Source organism: Empidonax traillii, unplaced genomic scaffold (genome assembly GCF_003031625.1).
Source record: "Empidonax traillii isolate 1590-97213 ecotype Southwest subspecies unplaced genomic scaffold, ASM303162v1 scaffold688:size580741, whole genome shotgun sequence".
NCBI lineage: Eukaryota > Metazoa > Chordata > Aves > Passeriformes > Tyrannidae > Empidonax > Empidonax traillii.
In genome coordinates, this window is record NW_020955881.1 from 211,622 (window position 1) to 237,167 (window position 25,546).

At 39.5% G+C, this 25,546-nt stretch overlaps 1 protein-coding gene and 1 long non-coding RNA gene across 3 annotated transcripts; one reads left to right on the forward strand and one right to left on the reverse strand.

Moving 5' to 3' along the window:
* Nucleotides 1-717: 717 nt before the first annotated feature.
* Nucleotides 718-2,596, forward strand: LOC114065689. The gene is made up of 2 exons (XR_003573027.1): nt 718-982; nt 2,221-2,596. It is a non-coding gene; the product is annotated as an uncharacterized LOC114065689 (long non-coding RNA).
* Nucleotides 2,597-3,192: 596 nt separating this feature from the next.
* On the reverse strand, nt 3,193-25,546 carry KEL (Kell metallo-endopeptidase (Kell blood group)). Of its 2 annotated transcripts, XM_027899769.1 has the most exons (19): nt 25,325-25,546; nt 25,085-25,237; nt 20,060-20,201; nt 18,341-18,544; nt 17,648-17,772; nt 16,569-16,715; nt 16,232-16,294; nt 15,087-15,275; nt 14,551-14,696; nt 13,147-13,270; nt 12,536-12,646; nt 11,727-11,825; nt 11,122-11,199; nt 10,578-10,681; nt 9,618-9,728; nt 7,394-7,461; nt 7,007-7,164; nt 6,079-6,174; nt 3,193-4,834 (listed from the first exon to the last, which is right to left on the reverse strand). In XM_027899769.1, exons 2-19 carry the CDS (start codon nt 25,100-25,102, stop codon nt 4,658-4,660), a joined length of 2,160 nt encoding a protein of 719 aa, XP_027755570.1. In that variant the 5' UTR covers nt 25,103-25,237; nt 25,325-25,546; the 3' UTR covers nt 3,193-4,657. The 2 variants fall into 2 exon arrangements, with proteins under 2 accessions (XP_027755570.1, XP_027755571.1); XM_027899770.1 differs by lacking the exons at nt 18,341-18,544; nt 20,060-20,201; nt 25,085-25,237; nt 25,325-25,546 and adding an exon at nt 18,212-18,307.

Consider the following 25,546-nt stretch of genomic DNA (forward strand, 5'->3'; position numbering starts at 1 on the left):
GGAAAGCCAAGGAAGGGTAACATAAGTTGTGTGTAAATTCAGGAAATGTGGAAGATATTTGCTGCAACAAATGATGGTTAGGGTTAAATGTGAGTTTGAAAGTAGCTAGAAAATTATCTTCCAGGCTACATAGTGGAAAGTCACCAACAGAGTCCTAAAATGTAGTCTGGACAGAGAGTCAGAGTGGGCAATTTGGTCTGGCAAAGTGAATGGCAAGGGCTAATAATCCATGGGGAATAGGTGCTTTGTAAAATAAGCTGTTTCTTCATTGATGTTGTTAGATCACCATCTAGAGGACATTTAAAAACACGTACTTGTCAATCTACTGTAGTTTCTTGAAATTTTATTTCTATTCATTGAGTCTGTGTGAGTCAAGCAGCACAAATTAGTAATAACTGGTTAAACACTGAAGTGGGAAATTCATTATATTTTCCACTCCACTGGCACATTTTTTGTTCAGTTTCAGACAGTGGTTAGCTACAAATATGTTTGGGATTAAGCGTGATCTTTTCATATCTGGTAGTGTCCTATTGTTATAATCCTATCTCCTTCATTCTCTTTTGAACTTTGAGCAGAGAGATGGGTTTTTTATTCCAAAAAATGTTCACACTATTTTCTTGCTTTAGAGTGTTGTTAGCTACATATGATGCAAAGTTTTTGCCTAACTGCATATGACATGTTTGTATGTCACATGAGTGCCATGATGTCACAATGCGCCCCAGCCAAGACTGTGGTGGTGGTTCAGTCCAGACTCTGTTAGCTGAAAAGCAGTGAGGAGCAAAAGTGTCTTGTGCTGCACGGGAAAATAGAATGGGGCGTAATCCAACCCTGATCGTTTTCCTGGGCTTTACCATCTATCTGATGGGTTTGTTCCCAGTCACTTACTGCTCAGTCTTCTCCAATGCCTTTGCACCAGTGGAAAGCCAGACCATGATTCTCACTGCAAAGAGTGGACAGCAAGAGGGAAACAGTCCATCAGCAGGTGAGAGGAAGGGTTGAAGTTGGAGGATGAGAAGGAAGGGGCTTGGAGAGCAACCAAAGGCAGGAAATGAGAAAGGGTGTGGACACAGAAGCTTGGTTTTGTAAAGAGAAAATCAGAGAGGGAACAAGAAGATCTATGTCAAGGTGAACTGGGGGTCAGATGGTCCCTAAGGAACAGGGAACCAGCAATGGAAGGAGATAGAAAGGCCAGCAGGGCAGGGACCCAGTTCCCACAGCCACGAGCAGGACAGGCCTGGGTATGGCAGTCAGGGGCAGACAAGGGGTCACCAGGGAAGTCCATGATGTTGAGACAAGTCCAAGTTCAAGGAGGAATACCAGTCAGTGTCAGGGTCAAACGTAGTGGTGGTGACCAGAGTCAGACACAGTCCAGTGACTGCCCAGCCCTACACTTACACAGGGCAGAGGATGTGGGAGAGGCACACGTTCAGGCTGCTTCATGGATATTAAGGCCTCTTAGATCACCCATAGCCCCGACTGCAGCCTCCCATCTCAGCTGGTCCCCCTCACACCCCAGAGAGATCCAAAAGGAAAGGTCCAGGCCACTCCTGGGGAGCAGGAAAGAAATGAAAGAAAGCAGGGTCAGACACAGTCCATTGCTGCAGGAAAGTCAATAGCATTAAGCCATATTCAAGGTCAAAACAGGAAGACAATTCATCGGTCAAGATCCAGAATAACAAGGTCCATGGCCAGGCACAGCTGTGATGGAGATGGAGGTGGAGATATGTATACTTGCAACAGACCACAAATACAGATCTTAGGTCCAAGCTTAAATAAAGCTCCTAAACCCATAGGATTCAGCTGAGGCTGTTAAGAGCCATTACAACCTGTTACTACAGTCGTGGCCCTGAAAAGATAAAACCCCATAAATGTATCTGGGATGACTTATAATGTAGAAGTACAGGAAAGAAAGAAAGAAGATGCAAAGGAAGAAGAGTGAGGACAAAGCAATATCTGAAATAAAAGATTTCAAAAACAGAATCACAGAAACAAGACAAGGATAACACAAGCAGAGATGGAATGGGGTATAATGCCAATCTGCCTAGGGTGAAGGAGAAAATGGACATGCAGAAAGGGTGAGATGGATTTGAAAGTTTAGAAAGCGGGGCGAGAAAAGTAGGGGAGGGAAGCAGAGGTATAAAGGATGAAAGAAGTATGAAAAGATGCAAAGTATGAAAGAAGTGAAAAAGAAGAAAGCTTATGTTGTCCCTTTTCCCCCAGTCACAGGTTGGGAGGAAATGGAGGAGACTTTTGTGGCTTCATCAACAGGGGAAGGAATGGAGGTGATCGATATGGTGCAGTCTGAGGACTCAGAGACACTGAGCAATTCAGCAGATCTGCTGTTGGATCTGGCTCTTTCCCTGAAGATTGGCAGCATTGTGCTCTTTTTTTTATGCATGACATAGAGCATGAAATCATTTCTGTGATCGTGGATGATAACAATTTGAGCGTCTAGCTGTGTTTCGTGGTCACTTTCTGGACAATACGGCTCCTCTTCATCAACCACATGCCAGGGAACACAGAAGACAAAGGCAGAGACCTTGTGCGTGTATTGAAAGTTGTTTTCTTTCTCCTTGAGAAACACAATAAATTCTCATGTAATTTTTTCTAAGCCAGACTTCTTGCACTTCCCATATGTTCTTTGTGTAAAAACAACACCATAGTTTCTAATAAGAATTGATCCAACTCACCAACTTCAGGGGTGACCCTGTCTTTGAAACAGAATATTCATAAATTCATCATGTATTGTAAGAACAAGAAAAAAAAAGCATATTCCAGGGGACGGTGCCCCACATACACTTAACAAGATAGATACAAGAAAAGTTAAGACTTCTCAAAATGCAGACTGTCAGTGCCTTTTGTTTTTCTAAACCATATAAACACAGAAGCCAACTAGTCTCAGAACACTGAAATGACATCTGTATTACAGACAATGTTAATTGCTATTAACATCTTAAAAAAAGACAGTCTGGACAAGCTTCTAGGAGAAAATTGAATGAGCGAAGGAGGAGTATACACTTTAAATGATAACAACAAGCACAGGTCTAATTTCGTTATTTTTTTATGATGAGTAAATAAATTATTTTGAGGCATTATTATCCATGACTTGGAAGTTCAGCTAAGAATGACAGTTGTGTTGGAACAATACAAATACAGAACAGAGAAACAGGCCTGATCATAAAGAGTTTGCAATCAAAGTAATTTTTTATTAGTATTTTAGTTAAGTAATGAAAACAAAATCTCTAAACAGTCTGTTCCTGGAAAATATTTTGCTGCATTGGTCAGTACTTAGAAAGTGTTAACACAGTTATTTTACAAGGCTTACATTAATGAGGGATGTTTCCACTTGACATCACCTATTCCACAAACAGTCCCCACACAGCCAATATAACAGGTAAAATAAAAATGCTCCCATAATCAAGAACAATTTGAAGAGTATGGAAAAGGGAGGAGTATTTTGTATACTTATTAACATTGGTAAATTTTAGAATATTGGTATAAATTTTCTAATTATGAGAACCTGAAATGGATGTAATTATTAATGGTTGATCTTGAGAATGTATTTTAGGCATTTCTACTGCTACACCAAAACATGTTGCTTCTTACTCTGTTTTTCCTCCAAATTAAATTAACACCTAACATTCATTTTGAAGTAAAAAGTAAAATCCTGCAGCAGCTCTATTCATCTGTTTGGATGGTAAATATTTACAAATGTAGGGATGAGAGAACCTTCAGGGATGAGAGAATCAGGTTCGGGATCCAGAGAAATTCTTGGATTTCTAATTAATCAATCTTCAGACTTCTAGGAAACCCTCATAACTGTCCCATACTCCACCCTGAACCATATCTTTAACCCTAGAAACTAAAAAAAGAAAGTCTTGTTGAAAAAGAAAGAAGAAAGAGAACCTGTTCTCAGCTTCCAGTCCCTCTCCCACTAATGGGGATGCTTTAGTCTTTCCCCTTTTTTCTCTTATGAGTTTTGCTGATTAAACAAAAACAGAACAGAGAAGGCCTTCAGTAACCTGCATTATTACAAAAACAGAACAGAGAAGGCCTTCAGTAACCTTCATTATTAAGTGACTTATCTTTCAGCCTGCAAACTATAGTCACTCTTTCCTAGTACCTGTCTCAATTTATTAGTAAAAGAAGAGAAGAAGATTCTTCCCTCTCTTTATAAAGTACGTGTGTGGTTTGCATAGTAACCCATAAGATTTTCCTAGGAGTCATTAACTCATGAACAACTCTTAGAGCTCCAGCTTATTGACCTGTCCATTAGACATGACTGGGAAGCTGCTGGAGTAGACAGGGAAATGCACTGAACAGAGGGACTAATAATGTAACAGTCTGTCTGTTTACAGCTCCTCAGGAGTTGCTGCCTGCTAGAGACTGACTAGTCACCTTGCTACCTTGGGACTTGTTAAACTCCAGAGTTACATCTGGGACAGTGTTCTGAGAGCCTTGGAGTAGACCTTCTTCACTTATAAGCTCAGTTTAAAAATTTCTCTACCATTAACTTCTACGGAGAGGATAACAATAAAAGGAAGGTAACGGAGTGTCACCCATGTCACCCCAAGGGCCCTGCAAAGATGGTCATACTTTCAGGGTCAGGAATTCCTGTCCCTGGGGTCATATCTCTCTTCCTCCTTTCCCATGCAGATTACCAGATGCGGCATTTGTTGACTGGGTTCATTGGGGATCCACTGGAACAGTGGAAGAGCTTGGAGAAGTCCTGGCTGTTGCTGACAGGCCCACAGACACGAAGTGGCAAGGGACTATGTGGATCTGTGCTCAGGGAAGACTGTAGCTTTTCTGACTCCTGGTGTCCACACATTGCCTGAAAGAAAGTAAAACAAAAAAGTCAGTTTGGCTGAAAGTCCTCATGGGATCAAGTCTTAAGGCTCCTCATACCTCTGCACACGCCTGAGAGTGCTAGAGTAAACAACGCAACATGCATACATGGCTGCCAACGGTCTGTCTTATGACTGTTTTTCTTTTCCTTAAATTTCTCTTTCCTAATTTCTCTATCTGACAATCAGTTCTTTTTCTGTACTGCATAGTCCAGAGCACAGGGAATTTAGGCCACCTCGGCTAGGCTCATTCAACATTGGACTCTGTCTAAAGTAATACTAAAGATATTGTCTCAGTGTCTAGTTTCAGCTTGTTAAGTCAAATCAATGAGTGCTCCTCAAGAAAAGAGAGCACTTACACAAAATCCCACTGCTACCTGAGAGACTCAGGGGAGGATTATGTGACTTTACTAGTGTTAAACTGGCAATCCAAGTCTTCATTCTCGTGATTTCGGTCTTTATTCATTGACAAATGATGCAGTAGCTGCCAGATAACCTCTGAAATGCAAATCTTGCCACCAAGACTCAATAATCTCCTTTTTTACACACTGCTCTGACCTAATCTCGATACATGCACAAAACTTTTCCCTTTGAACAATTACAGTGACTTACAAGGGTGTGACTTTTCTGAGCTCAGAAATCCAATGATCTATCACAAGGAACTCAACAGCACTGCTATGCACAATTGCACAACTTTGCAGAAATCCTTAAAGCAAGTTCCCACAGAAATGTGTAACTATGTGTGCATGTCCTTCTAGTTCTTTATCTCTAAATAACATTTGAAACTCTTTTTTTTCCACTACCAGTCACTCAGAATGATATGACATCTAGTTATTCAGCACGACAGAAAGGCAAATGGAGGAAGGGATGGAGAGGTACACAACTTTTGCAGGAAGATTTCACTTTTCATGAGTAAGATTTCTCATAACAGCAAAAAGAACCCTCAGAAGCTGGCAATGCTCTCCCTGATGCAGCTTGTCTGCTATGAGTTAATATTGGTAGATTTCAGATCTTTGTAAAATTTCTGTTCGCAGACAGGACTTTTGTTAGCTTTGAGATCTGTAACAGGGGCCCTACATGTGAATTTTAGTTTCTAAATAATATTCTGAATGTCACAAAATTATCGGTCATTCCCAGTTCTGTGAAGAGGGGGAATAGAGATTGAGTATCGAGAAAGACAAACTAATAATGGAGAGTGAGAAAGACATATGACTAGCTTGGAATTCATTACATGAGCAAAACTGAGGTAGAAAAGTTGATCATGTGAAAGTCCAATCTTGGATAAATCCTTCTCTTCTTTGTGCTTTTTCAGCCAGTTCTTATAGGCCTGTGGAGAGAGAAAATGACTAGTAATAAATCCTCCTTCAGACAGTATCCCAAGCTCATGTCTTCTGCCAGTGGAATCTATCAATCTAATATAGATTTAATAAATTAGCAAGATTGCATCATTCTCCTCACTCTGAGGCTCTCTGCTGCTGGCCATGCCCCTAATAACTCTAACGCAGGAGAATAACAACATAATTCCTTTCCTTCCCATTTCAGATACTCCCGCACACATTGTCATAAGAGAAGATGTAGTAACTGCACTATGAAAGAATGAAAATTACTTTCAAAACAATTCAAAAATATTTGAGTGTAAATTAAAAGACTTTCTACTTCTTATCATTCTTTGTGCAAGAATGTAAAAGTACCATCTTAGACCTATGGATCTCACAGCACTCTCAGTAATTAAACTGTTGAAGCATTGCATGAGGAAATAAAAAACTCTCTCTATATTAAAATATTGCTGAAAACATCTTTATGGAGTCATTTTACCACAACACAGAATTCTGTTTCACATCTCAGCTTACTTCCTCAAGTATAACACACACATATAAATAATAGCATGCCTTTGTATGCATGACATAAATGGGGAAGTAAAGATGGTGAAAGGGAGAAGTTGTTTTACATGGAAATAGTGAGGTTATGAGCAGAGCTTCATGAGGATTCTCTGTCTGGAATAACAGAGGGCAAGCAGGGCTCATGGTTCACTGGCACAAGTGTGCAAGAAATACGGAACTGGAGCAGCATATAGGAGAGGGGTACAGCAGAGCAGTCCTGTGACACGGCAGTTGAGTTGTGTGGTGAGACTATGAGATTAGAGAAGTGAACTACAATACCTGGTAAGCGATGGCAAGCCCTCCAGTGTCAGCTGTATTCTCCAACAGTGTAAAAGTGCCACTGACATTAAAGCTGTAGCTTTCATACTGTTCAACCAAGCAGTCTATAGATTTTTGTAGTGCGCTCCTGTTGCACGCAGGACAGCCCTCAGGCAACACTGTGGGAAAAAAAATCCTAGAAAGCAAAGCTATTTATGGCATTCACCTGTGTTCCTCACATTAATCCCTGATTCTTCTTAGTAGTCAGCATGGGCAGGAATTGGGTTTCCTTAACTTCATCTATCTTAATAATATATGTATACATTAAAATAGGGACTAGGATTTCATACCTTCTAAAGGGAAAGTACCAGTGGGACCTAGAAGAGTAAATAAAGAGCCAGTACCCACCATAACCATAGAATGAGTGGAGAATTTCATGTGCCATGAAGACTCCGATGGCTCCAAAGTTCACAGCACTGAAAAAGAAAGATGAAACAAGTGCTTTTGGAAAGAAAAAGAGGGTGGATGAGCATCCCTTATAGCCATGGAGCCCAACTGTGGGCTCAACAGGCACATTCTACTCTGAGAGCACACACAGAAGCATTTCTTATTTATTGTCACTCACATATGTAAAAATGCAAATACAAGTGTAAATTATCCTACCAGTGCTTAAAATTGTACTGTGGGATTATTTTAAAGTATTTGTAACTAATAAGCCATCAAAATAATGAAGAATCTGTGAATGAGGTTCCACCTTTATGAACTGTAATGACATGTATTGTTGTTGAAATACATCCTTATTTACCTCCTATTTTCACCATAAAAAGCAACCGTAATGGTAACCATATAAAAGCAGGATGTTTAGAGAAGCAATCTTGCAAGAGTTGTCCTGTGAGAAATGATACATAAATTGGCAGGGCAAATTAAAACTACGAAGGTTTGACTACAATTTCTCTGGTCTCTCATTGGCAATCTTGCTACTAGCAAGAGATTGTACTGGAAACCCCCAGCAGTTCTTTCCAAATGGAATTTCTACGATTCTGTGCAATGAATTTACAAGTAGTCAAACAAGGAAGAGTACATTCAAATTGCATTTCCATTATGTGAAATTATGGGCTCATTCTTTCTTCCCATGCACTGATTAGCACTGCTGAAGCATGAAATTATTGCACTAGATCTCTATTACATCACTGGGAACTCAGTAGGAAGTGACAAGAAGAGCTCATCTTTTCTTAGAAATGCTCTTTCGGAAGCTGATAACTTATAACTGTTGCCCAGAGAAGCTGTGGATGTCCCATCCCTTGAAGTGTTCAAGGCCAGTCTGAATGGGGTTCTGAGAAACATGCTTTAGTGGAAGGTGTTCCTGCCCATGGCAGGGGGGTTGGAACTAGACAATCTTCAAGGTCCTTCCAACCCAAATAATTTTATGATTCTAGGATACTATAACAATTGTATTGCTTTTCTGACTTCTTGTTTTAAAATTCATTCTCACAGTCACGTGAATTGGCTCTTGCCAGTAAATTTTAAACTCTTGCCAGTAAAGTTTAAACTTTGGCGTATCATCTGAGAAAATGCTATTGTGCTGATTCACCAAAAGCTGATCAAGTTTGTCTTATTAGTCTATTTAACTGAGGTGACAGTGAGAAAAATGTCTTTTACTAACACTGAAAACAAAAGGAATAAGAAGCTGAGAGTAAGAATACGATAAATTAAGCCCACAGCACCAGAAAAAGTATTTCTTTTCTATTATTCTTTTGAGATCTCCTTTTCTTCATACTATAATGAATTTGTTAAATACTGCAAGAACTAGAAGATTACCATGGAGAAAATAATTACTTTTAACTGAGACATGTTTCTTTCAAACTTCAGCCTTTTGCCACAATGTAAGCTTATCTTTCACTACCATGGTATTAGGAAAAGTGTCTATCTATTATCAGCAAAAAAGGACATTGGATTATATGTTTACAGTCAAATGCTTTAAGTGCTTTTAATATCAGAAACAACATTGCTTAAGAGACCTGTTCTGTATGATGAAAGAACCCAACCAGAGTAGTATGGTCTACAGAACTTTTGTTGTTGCAGGGGAAGACTCAGAATTAAAAATCTATGTGCTTAATAGAAAGGGTTTCTAAAAAAAAAACTGGAAAAAAAAAACAACTGGATACATTTGGAAAAGACTTCTGACAAGAATTTGCTCTGTGAGGCTCCTATTTTCTCTGGGTTAGGTTTCTATGGCTTAGATTTTAGGAATTCTTGGAATCTTGAAAATGAGAGGCAAAGATGAAATATCTTCTTTACAGTTAACCTACATGAGACTCCTGACCCTTGCTCTGAAGTAATACAATTCTAGTAATATCCTAGATATAGTAATATACTACATCTAGTAATATACTAGACCACCTAGATTCTGATTCTGCTCCAGCAGAGTCAATGATCACTCTCTTTCAGAAGTCATAAGGCAGTATCCATCTGGCTTCAGAAAAAAAAACAAACAAACAATGGTTTTCCCCTTTTACTGTGTCTTTCTGGGATGAAATAATAAAAAGAAGATAGACTCATAAAGATACTTCCTGGAAGCATGGTGCAGGCCAAGGGACTACATTCAGCTTCCACCTTCGCAGCCCTTCCATACCTGGGAAACTCCATGTGGAAAAAAGGGCTGCGAAACATTCCAGCAGGAAAGACCACCATGTGGTGCCTTATTGAGTAGTATGAATGCACACTCCAGGGAGACACATGCCACCTAGGAAAAAAAAAAAAAAAAAGAGAGAGAGAGGGAGGAAAGATTAGAGAATGTACTAACATCTTATCTCAAACCTTGCTCCTTTCCTCCACTGAGTTTGCAAAACTAGTGTGCTCAGTTCAACTGCTCGTACAGCACCAGCAAATGATGAAATTCACATTGTCTAATTCCAGGTGTTCAAAATAAACCTTCACTTGTTTACAGATGGGCAGAGCTAATAGCTTAGTTTTCATACACATGGAGGGATTCTTCCTCACAATTTTCTTGTCAGCCTCCTGTGAAATCCTGCACAGAATACTCTTCAGGAAGTGTAAGGTCCTAAGCACACTTGGCAATGCTGCCTGCCTTCTGAAGCATCCTGTATCCTGCCAGCATTCACATCATCCCAGTGCTCTGCTGTTTTCTTTGCTGCAAGGTCCAGGAGAACCAGCTGTCCCCCTCACTCAAAAAAGCATGGGCCAAAAAAAGTGGCATGTTTTCAAGAGTCTGGGGCTCTCTCCACAATGGTGGGGTATTTTGGCAGCACATGCTCAAGCTGAACACAGGACAGGCTGCCCAACTCAAGGCTTTTTAAAGGAGGATGCAGCAATGCAGACATGCAGCAACATTTAGAGCCGGTGAAACCACATTTGGAAGTACTGTGCCCAATTCTTCCCTCTTGCTCTCCCTCTCCTTCCACAGTAAGAGAGATACAGGCATACAATTGATCACATTCCTGAGTGATCTGCTCTAGCTGATCCTGCTTTGACAGGAGAATTGGACTGGGTGATCTTCATAGGTCACTTCCAACCTTAGTTAGTTCACAACTGTGTAATTCTGTTATATTTTTCAGATCATGTTCTGACTTACTTATTTTGTGGGTGATGCTGAAGGAGATGCAAGTAGGAATTTTCCTTCAGTACCTTCAAGCAAGCCACCACATTGAGGAAAAAAGTGTCTTCATTTATCTCCAACTGAGGGAAGAGACAGGTAATGTGACTGTCATAAGGCATAAGTGAGGAATGAATTGAACAGTATGAGAAAAAGAAAAGTCCCACAGGTCAAAAAAGGGTTAATCAAAAGAGAAACCAATGGGATACTTGTAGTTTTTTTCCCAGTTATAAAGACCTTCAGTTTAAGATAGGACAGGAATGTTATCTGAAGGCCGAACAGAACATACCAACACATCAAAATTGCTTCTATCAGGCCAGCTACTCTAAATAGGAGACGGCATAGAAAACATTTTAGAAGCAACAAGTAAAGGTTCTCTGGGCCCATATATCCCCACAAAATGAACAGTAGGAAATGTGCATTGTTCCAGAGGTCATAACTTCTTTTATAAGCAGACAAGATAGCAGTTGGTACAGGTAAACTGACATTAATGAGGCAGGCATGTTTACATTATATAGCTCACATTCTGGTATTCCAGGTTCACTTTGGCAGTCTGGAGTATGTGAGCTGGATAGCCAATCTCCACTTGTAGTTTGGAAACCTAAAATAATAATAAACAAACAAACGAACAAAAAGAAACACGATCAATAGGACTCTTTATATGTTTCAAGTCTTTTTAAATGCTATGTCTAAACAATGTAAGCATGATCTGTGAGTCAGCCCTTCAAAATGACAGCTACTCTGTTTCTGCTTTCTTAACTCTCTGACCTGAGACCCAATGTTGTTTTACTCTTCTTTTTCTTTATAGGATTATTTTCTGCCATTCACCTTTATAGCTTTTAACCTCTCTAGGTGTATAAAACTGAACTGTATCTCAATACAATTAACTCAGAGTATCCACGGACAAACAAAAACTGAGCCGCTCTATGCCTGCACATCAGTGTGTGTACACATGCATGATGGCACTTGTGATACCACTCTCAATTTTTAGTATGTATAAGACATCTCTTTAAGATTGTGTGCCTGTAGAAGCAGGTAGGCATATGTGAAGGTGCAGGCCTCTTCCATTCCTTCTCCAAAGGCTTCAGGGAAAGGAAGGTCTTAGTAACTTCTGCCTTCTGCACGCACCGAGGTTTTAGCTCTTTGGCGAGTCTGTTCATCCATCCATTCCAACTCGTCCAGTCGGTCATAGAGGGCATCTTGGATCTCAGAGAACATCTGCTCAGCCTGCCATGGAGAAAAGAAGGCAACTTTGTTCTTCTGCAACTGCAGAAAACATTGCTCAGGCTTAGTTACCATCTTCCGCTGTTCCAGCAATTCAGCTACGGAATAATTGGGGAAACTTTCCTCTTTTTGTGATGAAAGAGATTTCGGTTTCCACAGTGATTTAGGCTTAAGTTATTTGGCATCCAATTTTCTCCCACACACCTTTTCATCTTGCCTCTCACAATAATTATGCCTATGCTAACTGCTCCTTTTACTGTAGATACACTCAGAATGTGCTGGCATTGATTTGTTTCTTTACAGTTGGTCATGTGATTGCTTAATGGCTTTTTAACTGGAAATCTGATTGAAATAGATCATATTGCTGATGAATACTGTTAATACTTAACTGTTATTCCATGGACCACACTGAGATTCCATGTATTTGAAGGGCTGTCATAGCTATTGGTGATGCGCATATCCGACTTTGCTAACAGTTGAGACAAAGATAATAACCGGTATTTAGCTCTGACTATTCTAGCAATGACAGCAATGTCTTGTTCTGACATGTCTCGTTCCCAAAAAAGGAGGGAAAGTGCGTAAGCACAGGAATATGTAAAAAGGTATAAAACCTACACATGATTTTGCTGCCTTGATGTGGTCTTAAGTTGGCATGTCAAAAAAAGAAAGGTGAAGCTATGCTCTGCTTGGAGGTTAAGACGATGAATACCTACAAGTTTCTTGGTCTGCTGAGGGAAAATTTCTTGCACAATCATCTTCCCTAGAACTGGCTCAAAGAAAGAGCTGGTATCAATCAAGCACTTCCTCCAGCGCTCAGCTGGGATCTGTAAGAACAGAGAAAAAACCAGACACGTGACAGTGAGGTCAAATAAATATGAAGTCAGTAAAAAGATATGTAGATGTGCAGTCAGTAGCATATACATTACTGTCTAAAAATGACAGCAGTGAATAAGTAATGTAGTTCTATTTAAGCTATCTCAGAAAGCGTTAATCAATTAAAACACTGATTTCCTTATGATTTACTCCCTTACTTTCACTCAAGATGAAAATTCCTATGCTAGCTGAGAAAAATACCTAGAAGAAAGGTGATCATCTGCATTTTGTTCACTAGTCCATGACACAGTGCACTCAGCTTCTATGAAGTTTTGTGCATCATGTCTGCTCACATATTTCTTTGAGAAAAATGAAGCAATTAATGGCCTTTACTCCCCCCCAAATCTAAGAAACTCCATACAGACAAGACATCAAGAGAACATCCAGACGACATGACCTATAGCATTCAACTGCTAGGGAGGCTGAAGAAGGTGATTAAAGACTAACTCACCATTCTAGATCCCATTTTTCCATAAAGAATCTTATATAGCTCCAGGCGTGCATCTTGGAATCGACTGTCAAGGGCTGGGGAGAGATTCCCAACCAGACAAACAATCATATAAATGTGAAGGACCCTGTAGGAAAATGACATTTAAAAAGGAAGAGGGTTGAAGGCTGGTCACCATAAACACAGAGGCAAGGCAAGTGTCAGAGGAGTACCTTGAGGCAGAGTAACCCTAGGAACCTGAACAATGACAGCAAAGTACTCTGAATAGGCTACACCTGGGGTTATCAAAGGAGGATAATTTGACAGGAGTCAACCAAAGAAACTCCCCAGAACACCATCGGGACTCAAGGGGTAATTGCCTGTGGGGTCACAGGATTCTTTATGGGAGGTAAGAGAAAGATAATTTTTAGGACTAGTCTGTGGGATTCTGTGAGACTTTATTATGGCATATTTATGGGAAGGACCAAAGGCAAGGAAAGGGAAAGATTGTGGTGGATTGGGAGAACATACATGGGAAAATGGAGAGGAAAGGTGGTAAGACAGAATGGTTGAGTGTAAACTTGTGGCTTGCCAGGGTGTCTGTCTGACTGAGCCCTGCAGATGGTCACCAGGATACATCCTGGTTTACTAAATACTATTCTTAAATAACATTCTATTTGTTGTATTTGGGGATGGAACAGAATACTGGAGAGAGAACAAGTTTGAGTATTGATTGTGGGAGGGACTTTGGTTCAAGCTAGTTGCTGGAAAGAGCAGAAGTCTGAGAGTTGGCTATTGGAGATACCAGTGGTTTGGACTGGGTACTGGAGAGATCTGTTGGTATACATGTGTTTTTAACAGGAAGAGACCAGAATAACAGCAAACAAAGTAGGGCTGCAAGACGTAGGGGCTCATATCCAGGTGATATGCCAGCAGCTATGGACACGAGGGCATCTGGGGCTAGCTTCTGGACAGACTGAATATCTAAGACCAGCCATTGGCATGATCCACACTGTGTGTGTGCAAATATATACCTTGCTAGTATACACCAGTCCTGATTAGCTGGAGCTAGGGAATAGAATCAGGGTGTCTGAGCTGTTCATGTTTGTATTAGTGCTACAGCAAAGGCAATGTATTCCATCTCTATTGATCACACTCACACACATACGCACACACACACACATATATATATATGATCTATTTTTATATGTGTGTTCATATATGGTGCATGCATATGCAAGCCTATTGGGAATATATGCTAAGCCTTAGTAATGGTCAAATCTGTGGATATAAAGCCCCAGCATCCTTGCAATTGTTAGACTACTGGATTCAGCAGCCTCTAACACAGACCTATTTAATTCATGGTATCTGAAGTAAATATTTCTTGGGGCATGAACAACTACAACCATAGATACGGACTATTCCTACCTTCCCTTGTGCCATTTTTCAATGAGTTGTGACATGCCTCTTAAGTAATCCATGTCATGCACTGCAATTGGCTGAGAGAGGTTCATTTGCATGGGATGGAAGACAGCCTGGAGACATGACAGCCAGTCAATAGCAGGTGCATTTTCCTGGAAGTAAAACAAAGCTTACATACTGAACTGTGAATCTAAATTTACTCACAAGAAATAATAGGGAAACAGGATAATCTTTCTAATACTGTTAAGAGATACTTTTAACATGTCCAGTTGTTTTTATGATGCGTATATTGATTGTAGTAGAAAAGGAGAATTGACTTTTTTAAAGGGAATTAGCACAGGGGAGGGAAGAGAATTTTGAGCCTGAAAAAATCCAGCTGCTGTCAGTTAAAGTTAATAGGTTATTTCAAGCTCAACAGGCTCCAAGTGTAAGTTGCAAGAAAACAACATCTAAAGAGAGTGTCTCCTTTGTCTTTTGATCTGGATCTTCAAAATGTGAATGTCACATGTAATCATGTAGCTTAAGTTCTAAGGCATAGATACCTGTAGCTCCCTAATGGTGGTGCGAAAGAACAGCATCCCCCTCTCCTGTCTTTTCTTCAGTGGGGTGACAACTCGCTGGAGGTTAGAGATGAAGGCCAAGGTAGGGGAAAAGGAGTCAGGGGGACCATCCTGTGTCCCTCCAAGTAGGACCCCCAGTTTCCTCAAATATGAAAGATACACACGGAGAACCTGCAATACAGAGCATATGATCAGTGGGAGGAACATGGCTGAAAATTAATAACCCCATTCATCCATCCATCCAACCACCCAACCATCCATCTTCACCATATAAGCTTCAATCTTTCAAAAATTCTGCAGACCTATCCCTAAAACTCTCTTCTCCCTGCAACATTCACATGTGGAGCACAGTTTCTCAGGTGCAGTTCCTCTCTCAGTGAAGAACACTGAATTCCCCAAAGATTATTTTTGTCACAGCATACAATTACTTTAAATACTGGAATAATTTTAGAGATTCAGGCCTGCCACCTCTGGAAAGAAATGTAGTGATATAATGAGCCAGTATTTTTGATGGAGAGAAAATGTCAGCTTCTAGTTTCAATCTTTATAAAGTATCAAAGGAATGCTTGTGATGGGTAGACAGATTTACTTTTCTTTGAGGACTCTTCTGAAAGACTCAGACTGAGAAACTGAAAACAGCTCGGTGTTTACGAAGTTCAGAAAAATGTCAAAATAATTTTGTTACAAGAACTTCCAAGGTCAAAGAGCTTGTTTCCCCAGCTGATGTTCAAACATTTTAAAATAACTACAAAAATTCTAGCTACCTCTCCCCCAATACACAGATTTTGTTATAGAGCTTTACTTTGGACAAAGAGATCTTTTAAAAACATTCATTCAAGGTGAAACCCAAAGGAAAGCCCAGGTTCATATTACTTGGCAAATATAAACTACAATTTTAGCATTCTGTTTCTATACAAGAAGTTTTAAACCTGGCATTTAAAATGGGTTACATTTTACGAACTATCATTTCAGAAAAGTAGAGTTCTATAAAGAATTCCTTCTGGAGTCATTTCAGAGGTGACTGACCGTAACCCATGGAAACAGATCACTCTGAACCAGGAGGCAATTCAAGGAGATCCCTTTACCAAATAGCCATTTTTACCTTTCTTCAGCCTCTGATATGTTACCTCAAGATAATTTTTCTCTTTGAATTCACTCTCAGGTGGCAACTCAAACTCAGGATGGTCAATCTGCAAAAAGGAGTGAAGGGAAAATATCTCACTGTTTCCAGAAACCGTGGAAATGTGAGGATATGCTCCACAGGCTTTGGTAATTTCTGCATTATGAAATTTGGAATGTTAATAAATTTCTTTTAATTACATATTTATGTAATAAAATCAAGAGTTTTACTGAAATTTAGGAAAAATTTCCTCAGAGAACAATACAGGCTTAATTTGAGCAAGCCTTGGTCTGACTCTTCACTCACAGCGCTTCCTGGTAGTGCTTTTTCTTTAGCACACTCACCTGAATAATATTGGTCTTGGGGTCAGAAGGAATAGGTCCCACATGGACTCTGAAAAAGGGAAAGGTGTTGTATCTGCCCATGAGAATCTGGAGAGTTTCATTGAAATCTTTTGTTTCCTCCACATCTGTGATACTCCATCCACCAACCTAGAGAAGGAGAGAGACAGCAAGGCTGCAGGTGAGAAAAACTTGCTTGATCCATATTTACAAAACATTTTTCACACCTGTGAGCTTAGTCATTATGACAACTGAGAAGCAACAAAGCAAATAGCAACGGGGCAAACTTGTGAAGAGCTCTGATGGCTTTAAAATGACCTGACACTTTCCCTTAAGCAAAGCAATGACCTGAAATATGACACAAAGAAAAGGAATTATAATTATCAGCAGAGCAAGGTGTGCAGGAAAAAGAAGCTAGATAAGCAGGAGAGAGGAAAGAGGTCACGTTTTTCTAAAGCCATCCAACAACCAGAACAACCAGGAATCAGGGTTCACAGGTCCCACCTCCCTGCCAGTCAGATTCACAGGAGGGCCTGTAGTTCCTTCTGCTGGAAAGTTCTGCACTCTCCTTGGAGATAAGACATAAATGTTCTATTGCTGGCAAGAAGATGTACAGCCCTCCACGGCACTAAGGGTAGTCTTCCAGAATAGAAAGAGAAAAAAATTTATTCTTTAAACAAGCTCCTTTGGAAGCCTGGACTACTGGATGGTAATCAGATATTAGACACAAAAATTTTAGCCATTTGCAAGATGTTCCCTAACCTGTAAGTCAGATACTACTGAAATAAGCTTCTGAGATTAAAAAAGATAACTCTTTGTGGGCTTGGCTGTTTGCCCATCCTTAAGTAATATATAGAGTTATGAGGAAAGATTCAGTTACCTGATGTCAGAAGATCAGATCCTGAAACTGCATTTAAAGCTAGAAGATTTATCACTTAGAAGTTTTGTCATGACCCATGAGTTTATTTCAGGGCCAGATGCTAGAAAAATTTCATCATGTAGGACCATAGGACACTAATTGCACACTTTCCTTCCTGAAGGAATTATCTTCTAAAAGGAGGGGACACAGCACTAGTATTCACCTGATTTAGGAGGTCCTTCAATGGCTGAGTTCCTTGGGATTCTATCTGTTCGGTATCCATGCAGGAACGATAGAATTGCATTGCTTTCTCCTGGGCAGAGCCTCTTATCCCAAACTGTGGACTCTCTGGGAAAAAAACCCCAAAACTTGAAAAGTGGGACACTGTTAAATCAGATAATGGTTGTAAGAAAATACTACACTTTGATTCAGAACATTTCAATAAATACATCCACATTTTCTGCAGTGACTCAAAGCAAGGGACCTTCTAGTGCCATGACTCTTCCTGAGACCAAATATATGACATTCTTTGTATGGAAACAGGAACACAGCAGTAAGATGTTGCACATCTAAGCTTCAGTCCCACATGGAGACAGGAAACAGCACAAGAGTGCACATTCAGACAAGCACACCAATAAGTGCCTACTTTTACAAGACAACAGGAAAACAGTTTGAGTTGCTATCAGAATTTTAAAATGTGACTTTCATCTGTTACACTTGGTAAGGGTAATTAAAATGTTTAAAATGCAGCTATTGTAATATGATATGCTCAAAAATAAATCTGTACCTGTAATGATAGAAGAACGAAGAGATGGGACTCAGTCCCTGTTAGGAATGATTGTGCTCTCAGTTACTAGTATTCTCAGCTCTAACTGAGGCAGTTGCTGAAGGTAACACACCAATCATCTGTCCCTACCTAAAAGCCTTTTCAGGATCAACAGATTTTCTTCCAACAACACATCAAATACATTTAGTGATTCTTCTGTGCTTCTGCTTGAGTGTTCACCTTCCCAGTTGCCACAGGCATATTTGTAGAAATCCTCACAGGGCTCTACAGTGTCATTCCTAGAATTCAGGAGTCTTTCCAACAGAGCAAGACCTGGCTTGACATCACAGGATCCTGGAGAAGAAGTAAATAGGAGAGAACTGAGCAGTAACAGTGGAGAGTGAGAACAACTCCAAACAAACAAACAAATGAAACAAAAGCAAAACCCACAAACAAACAAAAAATAAAATAAAATTTAAAAAAATAATAAAAAAAGAGTTCTCTGTGGGACATTTCCTCCAAAAGATTTATTTTTGGTGCAAACTGCTTTGTATGCAGTGTTGAATTCCTTGTAAGTTTTTGCTGAATATGGAGCTAAATGTGTTCTGTCTTTCACTTCCCAAGAAGATTGTCTTTGCACTTTATAAGAGAGATTCTTCAAATAAGGGGCAAGTAATCAGTCCAGAGGTGGTGTTCTCTTTTTGTATTACCCAAGCAGTCACAGATTGGATTATTCTGCCTTCTCAGTGTCTTTTCTCTGAATCAGTCGAATTTGGCAAAACAATAAACGAGAAGCAACTGATAGTGTCAACACATGATGCAAAAGACAACACAGCGAAAGTAAGGTCATAAGATTAAGATATGGTTTGTTCAAGCATGGGAAATGTTTCTCAGCCATGACATTTTTTTAAAAGAGGACAGAAACTTTCCACAATATCTTGCTTTGATTTATGACTCCCTTTATGCAAACTGCTGCAAATCACTGGGTATGTGTTCTCATTTTGATTCAGTGTCTTGTCAACATCAGATCAATTATTTACTGAAACAAGCCACCTTTAAATCAAAGTGAGACTTTTCATACTATGTTTTCAACAGTTGACAGGGGAGAAGGTAGGCAGAGTGGAAATAGACAAGATCTAAACTAATAGTTTTTTCTTGGTCTACATAGTGAATGGTCTCCAACACATAACAAGAGCTAAAGAAAAATGCCAGGTAGGTGAATAGCAAAATGCTTGTTAAAGAGTCAAAAATACTTATTTTGTAGCGGGGAATGTCTACATTCACCAATATAAATGCACTTTCAGTACTGAGCATTCTATATGCACAGACATTGTCATGAACCATTCTCTAGATAGTTCTTTAGCAAATTTGAAAGGCAAATTAATGTTTCTGGTCTATGCTCACAGCTTCTCCATTAGCAAAAGACTATGACTTTTTCTTTTACACTATGACTGCACTGATCTGTGCTAGAAAACCAGGGCTAGACTTCAGCCAGAGATGGAAAGGTGGAGGAGGAGCTCCAAATATCAGATTCTGTTCACTTTCCTGGAAGTGACTGCAGTCAGAACAGAACATGTTGATAAGATGCAAAGCAATATAATGATTCTCTCCCTGAAAACTGGACTCAGGCATATTGAATAGCAGGCAGAGGAGGAGGACAGATGTGGGGGATCTCTCCCCACTGTGACCCAAAGAAGAGGTAGAAAAGTGTAAGTTTTTTACAAAAGGTGTTATGATTCCTGGAGATTCTGAAAGCCTGCTTCTTAGCACTGATGCTAAGCTTAGTACACAATGGAGGCAGACTGGAGAGAAAGGGATCTTAAAAATGGAGTGGATGAGGAAGAAGGAAAAGGATATCTCCCATTATACCTAGAGCACAAGTCATCACGATGTAGGTGATAAGCAGTGTAAAGCCAAGGACAGTACTGAGAATAAGTGTACACAGAAGGAGGTTTTTCCCTTGAAGGCATCGTTCTTTCTTTGCACCTGTTTTCGGCTCCTGGTCACAGGTCTGAAGAGACAGAAAAAATGATGAAAGAAAAATTTATATTAAAGTTAACACTGATAATATACTCCATCTTCCACCACATCTACTAGAAAATCACTCATGGATTAGTGCCAGAACACCAACAGTCATCCAAGTCACCCAGGTGACTGTACTCCCAGGGGTTTTCTCCCTTTCTTTGTTTCCCTGTCTTTTCAAGCTACAACTGTTGCATCGAGCTACTAATTATGTATTGAAGATGAAGCTTGCTATGAGGAGGCTTGTCCCTCCATAGTTCACTCTGGTTTATGGAATCCCATTGTATATACCTCCTGGAGATATCAAAGCCCTTTTGAGTCCATAAAGCTAATGACATGATGTCTAGAACTGATGGCTCTTTATTCTGTTACAGTCTGGCAACCCAAGCACTAATTTCAGATCTTTCCTCAAGAAATAAGAACTGCATCGTAAGCCCTCTAGTCTGGTTCAAGTGAGAGAAAAAATTTGCTCTATTCTATAACATGCAGTAAGCTGTAAGTCATTGAGAAAATCTTATACACAGACATGTTTTATCTCACTTAAATTTAGTTGTGTTCATAATGCAGGGGTGTCTTTTTAGTTAGAGGAGAAGGCTAAGCACCTTCTATTTTATGAGTACACCTTCTATTTTAGATATCTGTCTTAGTATGAGCTGAAGCATCCTCCAGAGTTATGTTTCTTTTTCTCTGTTGACTGCAAAGGAAGCTAGATGATTATCTAACATCTACCTGGATAGTTAGGTAAGATGACGTTTACTCTGTGTGTTCACTCCTTCTGCATACTTTAATGTGCATAAGACTGGAGAACAGCAGTTTACAAAAGAACAGACATAAGGACTGGTAACATAAGGAAAGGGAAAGAACTGAAAAAAAATGAAAAGTGGAATGACTGAATAAGATTATACATTAAGAAAAGGGAGGCAGAAGGGGGAAAACCCCAGAAGATAATGGAAAACCTTGGATATAGCAAGCAAGGAGTTAATCTGATAGCTGTGAAAGCTGATCAAAGTGTTACTTGGAGAGTCCTGCGTGCAAGTGTCAGGGCCTGGCTGGTGCTGTCCCCACAGGCTCAAGCTTAGCTCTCTGTTGAAGCCTGGTTGTCTGATGAAAGAAAGCTATTTGAGAAAACTTGCCAAGCCTTGTAACTCTTTGAGGAAAAGTGAGAAGCAGCCTCAGTGGATGTGCCAAATTTTTCACTTGGCAGCTGCTTTTTGCGGGTCTCATGCACAATCTCCATCTCAGCTACTCTGCAGTTGCAGCCATGTCTTCATCTGGACGTGCATCCCACTGATCTGTATCCTGACCTTAATCTACAGACTTGATTCTGCAGGTTTGAGCTTGGACCTGCCTGTCAATCTACGCTCTTGGTTGACCCTGGCTACTGTCACCAGACCTGCATATACTCTTCATTTCTCTCCTGGGTGGGGAGAGCTCCCCTTGCTGGTTAAGTCATTGCTTCTTGCTTGCCTTGTCATGACTCTCAATTTCCAGACTGTCATCCCTTTTCTGACCTTGCTGCTCCCTTACATGGAGCATATCATATACCCCTTCACTGAAGGAAACATTAAGGAAACAAATGAGTCTGCTGTTAAACATCTGGACTAATATACTATGTACAATTCCTGCACAAAAACATTAACAGATCAAAAAACATAAAAAGCAATAGGAAAAGAGACCTTATTATGTTCTATTGTTCAAACACACATTTAATTCAATTAATTCAGAAGCCTCTCAAAAGCTTGCTTGACTCCTGGAAATTGCTAACAAGGGTTAAGTGCCTAATTGCTTTTCTCCTTTAAAATCCTATTCTACTGACTTCTTTAGGCAGGATACAGAATAACTAAATGGAAAACATGTACATACAAGTGAATCCTGGCGTTAGAGGTGCTAGATACCAAACATGATCATACTGGCAAAGTACAGTGTAAGAAATATAAAGGAGGAAATACAAATTCCTTTCATAAGTCCCTATAGCAAAATACTTCAGGTTTTACTCCTAGAGTAAGAGAGTAAGTGTCACAATTTACCAGTATGGTAGAGATGTGAGTGAAAGAAAATTAGCTTAGCTAATTTTGAGAAGAAAAACTGTTCTTCAACATGCAAGCCCTCATCTCTCACCATTTAGGAGGGAGTGAATAACTCACATTCACAATTTTCCTGACTTCCCTGTTGCAATAAACTTCTTGTTTTTCACACTGAAAATCTGGTTTGTTTCTACCATGAAATATTTATAATTTTGCAATACTTAGGGTTCATGTTATTGGAGGACATCTGTCTCTGTCTTTTGAGTAATAAGTGGTGTGGTTGTGGAGATACTAAGAAGAAATTGGTATTTCAAGACTCTCAGTGCAATTTCTTATGACCTTCTGGTTAAGAGTAGATCTATATCAAGCCTATACATTATGTTTCTTTTGAAATGCAAAGGGCATCAAATAATAGAGTTTAAAAATCTGTGAGAAAAACAGGACTGTCCCATTCAAGTCTCCAATATGAAACAACTACCTTGCAGAGAACGATATGCCCCAAAATAATAGAATACCAAAAAAAGGTGACAGAGGAAGTGGAAATTGGCTGTGTACCTCTACTTAGAAACTGGATTCTGGTCTGTGCTATGTGAACTATGAGGATGAAAATTTTCTTCAAACACTGCACCTTCCATTAGGAATGTCTTTCTAATCTTGCCTCTGTAACGAGGTCTGGATTTGAGAGAATTTGTGAACCTACATAAACCTACAGAGATAAAAGAGGAGGGCAATCATACTTAGTCATCTTTTCTACCTCTTTTATGACAACAGCTTAAACAAATCTAGACAGACAAATGCCCACTCTTTCAATACTCTTACACAGATACTGCGCGAAATCCCTGTCAGACTCTTTATCTAGAATGAGCTTCAGTTTTATGCCTCAACAGACTAAGTGGTTCACAGGCACTGAAATACAGAACCCTTCCTAAGTCAACGATTTTTGGCCGAGAGAATGTGAATTTAACTAGATGGAACCAGAGCTGGGATATAAAAACTTCCAGGGCACAGGATACAGGAATATTACATAGTTTGCAGGAAGCAGCAGCACTTTATTTTGAGACTTGGTTGCCTCATCCAGCATGCTCCATATAAAGATACAAGTGAATGGCTTGAACAAGCTTGGGGAAAAGGACTTCAATCTCTGGCAGAGCTTTTCCTTATAGGTCTTACTTATGAGGGAGAAAAATAATTAGTATTTGCATAAAGTTGCAAATGAATGCAATTTCCAGTCCAGTTTCAGTTCTTTCACGTTTTTAAGAATGTGCAAGTGCTCAAATTCAAATGGCTCCACTATAGCTAAGTGAGAACAAATGTCTGTAAAATCATTAAAAGAAGACTTCTAATTGTCATTAATTATAAAATGCATTATTTTGAATTAAGGTACTACATTAATTATCTGATTCAAATGTGAGCATGACTTGGACTAGCAGAATCATAACAGGTACTGTTACTAAAGCAAAAACTATTTGATACAACTGTATCAGCCAAAGAATTTGATTTGTGAGTCATTCCTGAATTCTGAAGGGAGATTGAAGTTCCTCTGCATAATGCTTCCTCGCCTTTCATTTTTACAGAGTTTTCACAGAGTTTAGTGCTTTGCAGAAAAAGAAGCATCTAGCTTTCATGAAAATAAAGTAAATAGAAAGAAAGAGATCAAAGGCAGAGAGAACTGGAGTTATTTTTCATAACTATTTACCAGATAATTTAGAGGTTTTATTTTTTAGCCTGTAGATTATTCAAGAATTACTGACTTTGGCTGTTACCCAAATTGTGTTTATCATATTACTCATGTGGATGAATGTTTTCAGACTAATGCCTCAGAACTCACAAAACCCCTCATTTTCTTAAATTATCTTTTGTCAGCAATTCATGTAAGCACAATAAATTGAGCCCATTAAATGCCATTTGAGAAATATTTTAGCCTGTGTTCAAAATAGACTATCTGCTAACATGAAATATGAAACAGAGAGGTTGCCGAATTATATTCCGGACTATTAAAATTTTAAAGCACAACCACGGCCAATAACTAAAATTATGATTGTTGTCTGATCTTTATCACACAGAAATATGGGAATGGATATTCAGAACAATAATTTCTGCAAATTCTTCAGCTAGAAAAATGTAGACAAGATAAAGTTATCTTTTGAATTACAGCCAGAGTCACATTGAACAGCTCCCATTGTAACAAAACACAGGTATTTTTTAGTTTGCATTATTTAGTCACATAGAACACTTTACATATCTCTGTTGTCCTCTAATGTTTCCTACATTTTAACAATGCTGACCTGACACTTCAATTCAGTGCAATTTGTCTGTAAATATGAAAATAAGACTTTAATAGCCATTTATATAAGATATCATATCAGAAAAGTTACACCACTCTACATGGGAAGCAATTAGCCTTATCATGTCATTCTCACATTCCAAAAAGTATGCCGTGTTTATACACAATTATTTGTGGGAGGGGAAATTGTATGTTTCTGGGTAAGTACTTTCTCATAATACTGTGTTGAAAAAATGGAGATACAAGAAAAGAGGCCACTATTATTATTACTATTGCTCCTATTATTATTATTACTTATTGGTCGGTGCTTCAAACAGTTTGGAATACAGCCTCAGGATGGCCATTATGATGACTAACAGGAAGGGCAAGAACCCCTAAATCATTGCACCATATTCCACATCAGCAATCCCGAGACCCAGACAAGCCCTTGCTGGATACAAGCTGTCAAAAACTCAACTACCCCCAGTTCCCTAAGGTAATAAGCAATATAGGCGTGATAGGGATAGGAAAAAGGTGTGAGACAAAGGTACCTCAGTAGACTGCAAGACAGACCCATTTCCTTACCTCCTGAGGAGTGCTCATCCTTGTCACTGAGCAGGCTTTGCTCCTGCGGTTACCACAGTTGTCAGCTCTGTTTACTTGTTTGCTATCAGTCTTCCATGCCCAGACACACTGCTAAGTCCAGAGACAATCTCTTCTTCCCAGCTTGGCTGTTTGCTGTGGGGAGGAGAAGAGAGAGGAAAAGCTCTGAGTTCCCTGCGGAGAGGGAGGGAAACGGATATGTTACTACAACTCTCCACCCACCTTCTAAACACCTCTACTTCTCATAATTCTCATATTTTTTGTTCCCTTCTGCGTCTCCCTGTGACCCACCCATCTTTCTGTCTCTTGGAGCTCCACTGAAATCTTTTTGAACACAAGTATGTGATTCTCTATCTCCCTCAGCCTCTACTCAGCTATTTGCTGTTTCTTTTCTTTCCAGCAGCCTCGCTATCCTGCCCACCCAACATGCCTGTTTTGGTCTGA

Bases quoted from the DNA above. Each gene is read 5' to 3' on its own strand.
- KEL (XM_027899769.1), bottom strand. The intron at 13,271-14,550 runs GTAGGAATAGTC...ATTTTCCTACAG, and splicing joins GAAAAATGGCACAAGGGAAG to GGTCCTTCACATTTATATGA. The intron at 6,175-7,006 runs GTATTGTAGTTC...CTCTCTCCACAG, and splicing joins GGCTTGCCATCGCTTACCAG to GCCTATAAGAACTGGCTGAA.